The sequence below is a fragment of the Brassica napus genome, chromosome C9 (genome assembly GCF_020379485.1).
Source record: "Brassica napus cultivar Da-Ae chromosome C9, Da-Ae, whole genome shotgun sequence".
Taxonomy (NCBI): Eukaryota; Viridiplantae; Streptophyta; class Magnoliopsida; order Brassicales; family Brassicaceae; genus Brassica; species Brassica napus.
The window spans coordinates 60,600,812-60,605,367 of record NC_063452.1 but is presented as its reverse complement, the minus strand read 5'-3'; the positions used below and the strand labels follow the sequence as shown (position 1 = coordinate 60,605,367).

General features: G+C 36.1%; 2 protein-coding genes across 2 annotated transcripts; one reads left to right on the top strand and one right to left on the bottom strand.

Annotated features, from left to right (window-relative positions):
- Positions 1 to 1,583: 1,583 nt before the first annotated feature.
- On the top strand, positions 1,584 to 2,425 carry LOC125593157 (flowering-promoting factor 1-like protein 2). The gene has a single exon (XM_048769350.1). It carries the CDS (start codon positions 1,667 to 1,669, stop codon positions 1,994 to 1,996), a length of 330 nt encoding a protein of 109 aa, XP_048625307.1. The 5' UTR covers positions 1,584 to 1,666; the 3' UTR covers positions 1,997 to 2,425.
- A 606-nt stretch (positions 2,426 to 3,031) lies between these two features.
- On the bottom strand, positions 3,032 to 4,132 carry LOC125593155 (probable E3 ubiquitin-protein ligase HIP1). Its single transcript, XM_048769349.1, has 4 exons — positions 4,083 to 4,132; positions 3,896 to 3,996; positions 3,621 to 3,779; positions 3,032 to 3,491 (listed from the first exon to the last, which is right to left on the bottom strand). The coding sequence occupies exons 2-4, from the start codon at positions 3,926 to 3,928 to the stop codon at positions 3,357 to 3,359; spliced, it is 327 nt and encodes a 108-aa protein (XP_048625306.1). The 5' UTR covers positions 3,929 to 3,996; positions 4,083 to 4,132; the 3' UTR covers positions 3,032 to 3,356.
- Positions 4,133 to 4,556: the final 424 nt, after the last annotated feature.

Here is a 4,556-nt window from a genome sequence, read left to right as displayed (position 1 = left end):
CGAGGGTGCATGCATAAACGATAAAAAATTACTAAAAGTTAAAATGATTACCTTGTTACATCAATAAAAATGAGAATTGATAAAACTCAGTAAACGTGAAATGGTTATAACCCCATGCTTGAAGAGCGGTATGAAGGATTTCTAAACCCTAAATTAACTGATTACTGGCCAAACTAGTCTATACAGTTTGTATCGGTATGTAATAATTCAGTAAATGCCAATACGAATGTACACAAGTTTGTTCGAACTTGTTGTCCGTCCCATTCTTATCGAAATAAAACACTCGTTCCCTTGAACGAGACGTTAGCAAGAGTACATATTCCGTTTTACTACTTATGCAATAAGAATACGAATTTCATATATGAAAACGATGTCTTAAAAAAAATTAAATACATGATTCGGTAAGTGACATGCACTTTGGAAATCAAAAATGGGCTGCTAGAGTTATATATATTTGGTGAAAATACTGCGTCGACATGTCCTCGGATAAATAGTATAATTATGATGATGTCGAAAAAATACTGCGTCGACATGTCTCACGGACAATTAAAACGTGATTCTCACTCACATATATGCTATTCAGAAACGAACTAGCCCCACCATTAGGGCTCCTTTCCATGTCTTTCGTATGCTGATTCGTTACTTAAAAAGCTGACTATATATACGTGAATCTAAACTGTTAAAATTTAACGTTAAAGATAGGTTTGGTATGCATACACTGAGATGTCGGATCCACATCAGTCATTTGCGTGAGAAATACCTCTTAAACTATCACCAGCTGACGTATCTTCTAGTATTCATTCCAATGAGACAACAAAAAATTGGCAATACAGTAAAGGCATATATGGAAATAAATATATAAGAAAATTCACATCGAGTATTATAACATTTTATTTAAAGTTATAGAAGGAGAAGAATTGAGGTAATGGTATACGTGTGTGTCCCAGAAGATCTAGATTCTCCATACTACAGAGACGGACTTTACCCTACCCTCTACTTTTAACTATACAACCAAGTGTGTCGCCTTTAAAGGTTCTCCCCAATCCTCGATTAATTGTTTTTTTTTTTTCTAATTAGGTCACCATCGAGAATATAAACCCAATAAACAAGTTTTACTTTATAAATGGTTTCTCTAATATTTTAGCAAGGATGTGTCTTGTCTAAAATAGTGATTGTGCTTTTTGATTAATAATCTTATTCTTTTTGATCTTCCAATTATTTGATCTTCTCTTTAAAAATTGATTTATCTAATATATCTCTTTCCATCAAATGATATTCATGTCTTGTAAACTCACATTACATTTTAAACATAGTACAAATTTAATTAATAAAAAGTAATTTAAATTTGTTAGAAAAAAAAATCAGATTAACATTTTTAAAATTTAGTCTAGAACACATATGCACCATTTGCAAGCTTAAATAATAGGCGCGTTGAAAAATTAATTTATAACAAACCAAAGGAATGTATCAACAAAAAAAAAATGTCTAAATGGAAAACTTAGAATCTTTAGTTTTTTAAAACAAATTAATTGTCTCCTCATGCATGTATGACTATAAATATAGAACCCCTGCACACAATCTATCTCATAACTAAACACCAACGAAATCGCTCTTCTCTCTCTCTCTCTCTACACATTACAAAAGCTAGAATTCTTATTGTGAGACCATGTCAGGCGTTTGGGTTTTCAAAAACGGAGTGATACGTCTTGTAGAAAACCCAAACCAGTCCGGTGGAGTGACGCATGGCCGGAGGAATGTGTTGGTTTACTTGCCGACCGGTGAAGTAGTCTCTTCTTACTCGTCACTGGAACAGATCCTAATGAGTCTCGGGTGGGAGAGATACTTTAGTGGAGACTCTGATCTCATCCAGTACCACAAACGTTCCTCCATCGACCTCATCTCCTTACCAAGAGACTTCTCCAAGTTCAACTCCGTTTACATGTACGACATCGTCATCAAGAACCCTAATACCTTCCACGTCCGTGAGTTCCACTGAAATCCACGTATTAATTCTCGACCAGTCGGTTTAGTTTGCGTTTGTTTTGTTCCAACCGAGAGGTTCCAGACATACGAATATGAAGTATAATCATGTCAAATAACGTACGGGTCAAAAGAGAAGATGTGTGAGCTTCCAGAAGCAAAGCGATGGGTATTGGAATATCATCACTTAGTTTGTGTTTTTATCTGTTAATATGTGCTAAATTATTGTGAATGGATTTACTTATTTGTCCAAGTTTGTTGCATAATGCATTTGTATATGGTTCTGTCTTCATCTAGGCGAGGCTTTGTGTGGACGTTTAAGAGTAGTGTTGTTAAAAGGTGGCACATTACTTGTAGCCGTCGTTGATTAGTTTGCTTTGTAGCTTCGAAATTGTGGTGCAATCGATGTAAGTTGTGTTACTATAATATATATCCGATTCTCATCGCTGTTGAAGAAAAGTTCATTTTCGTTTTGTATGCAACTGAAGTTGTGTTACTATAATACTTTTTGATTTTTTTTTTCTTCTTCATATAGGAGTAGTAATTATTTCATCATTTTAGGTATATAAAAAGTACAGAAACATAAACATTTACTAAACCCTGTTAACAAAAATAAATAAATTACGTTGCATATTAAGAAAAAAATCATGCAGGCATAAGAAGACATAAGTCTGACTTAATGAGGAGAAAAAATACGTGTCTGATTTCGATCAAAACCGTGGCAGATCATCATCATTTAATCAATTTAGTTACTTAGTGAGGGATGGTGATTTTGAACCTCTTAGCTGCTTGTGAAACCAGAGAACGAAAAATACCCGAATAAGTGTACCCCCAAGAAACTCAAACGCAGCCAATGTTACCAAAGAATAATACGAGTACTTTAGGATCAATATGGAAAAACATAGCAGCGAAGAAGTTGTACACCTCAGACTCAGAACTTGTAATAATCATTCATGTTAATGGTGAATAAGGGGTTGGATCAATAAATTATAAATTGATTATTTGTCTGCAATAGGAAATATGAAATATCCTAATTGCGAAAATTATTCAGTTAAATTTCAATGTGCAGGTTTATTTATCCGCTTCAGAAGAAAATAAAAAAGACGAGTATAAACTACAAAATGTTTCAGGTTCAAATCAAAAGTTGAGCTTTGATACAAGTGGGGAAAGAGATGGTCACCTGATCTATATGCCCATTTGTACCCCTATCCGGCCAAAAAAAAAGGTTTTATGTACAGAAGAGAAGAGAGATAGAGAGCAAAGATGATGTAGAGACAAGCACTTGGTGCAAAAGAAGAATAAGAAGAAGAAGCGATGTATCTCTGCATCATCTTGGAATCATATCCCAAAAGCTAAAGTTTGGTGTGGCATCATCACTACGACTTTTCCTCAGCGGAGGTTTTGCAGATAGGGCACCAGTTCTTCATCCGTAGCCATTGTTGTACACAGCTCACATGGTACATATGTTCACATGGCATAGTCCCTACTTCATCTCCATCAACATACTCTTCCTGCATAAGTATATTTAGATAAAATTAACCTCTTCTTCGTTTCACTAAACCTCTTCCTACTCAGATACTAGACAAACCAGTGGATTAATTTATAGTTTGTGCGTACAAAGTAGAGAAAAAAGAGGAGACCTGGCAAATACTGCACTTGATATCATCATCCTTATCCAGCGAAATGGCACCGGTTTCATCTGTCTCTTGATAAATGCTTTTCTTGAGGCTTCTCGAGAGTGCTTCTTCGCTTAGAGCTGTGCTCACTGTACCTATTTCATCCCCCAAAGCTAGTAGTTCCTGTAAAAAATTTGTGTTCATATGATTTAAGCTTTAGTAGACTTTTGATTGTTAAACTAAAAATGGTGAATAATATCCCAAGGGAGCATGATGTAAAACAAACATGCAAGACTGACCTCATATGACATGTTATCAATGTCAATCCTCATATCGCTATCTGATCGTGGAATCTGATCATACCACTTGAGAAGAGATTTGTCTCTAAAGAAGCCAGTTGCTGTGGGGAAAGAGCAGAACAGGTAGTAGAAACGTGAGAAACAAATCTATACCGGACAAAACATGTAAGACCAAGCTGCTAATTACCTCGTATGTAAGCTCATGATCATGTTCAATTCTTTCCAGGGCCACAATACCTGACACATTTTCAAAATTAGTGTTATCACCACACTCACGAACCTGTCAAAGCTTCTAATGAAATCAGACGACAAGATGACGGAAACTACCTCTGCAATTCCATTCATGTTGTAGCGACTCTTAAACCATCCCGGTCCACCAAAGAGCTTGAAGGGTGAGCTTCTGAGGGGCTACCAGGAATCATGCTACTTAACCGGCCAGTACTACTGTGACTATTTGATGGAGTAACAGAAAGAGAATGATTGGGATTGATTGGTGTTGCAGGTTGAGGCGTTTGTCGAGAAGTAGCAGGGGATGCAACAACTCCAAGTCGCCCTGATCTCCTACCACTACTTGAAACAACACTATTATCCCTGATAGTTGGTACCATACGATTCCTTCTGTTATCAGAAACTGTGACGCCGTTTCATGAGAAGAGCTTTG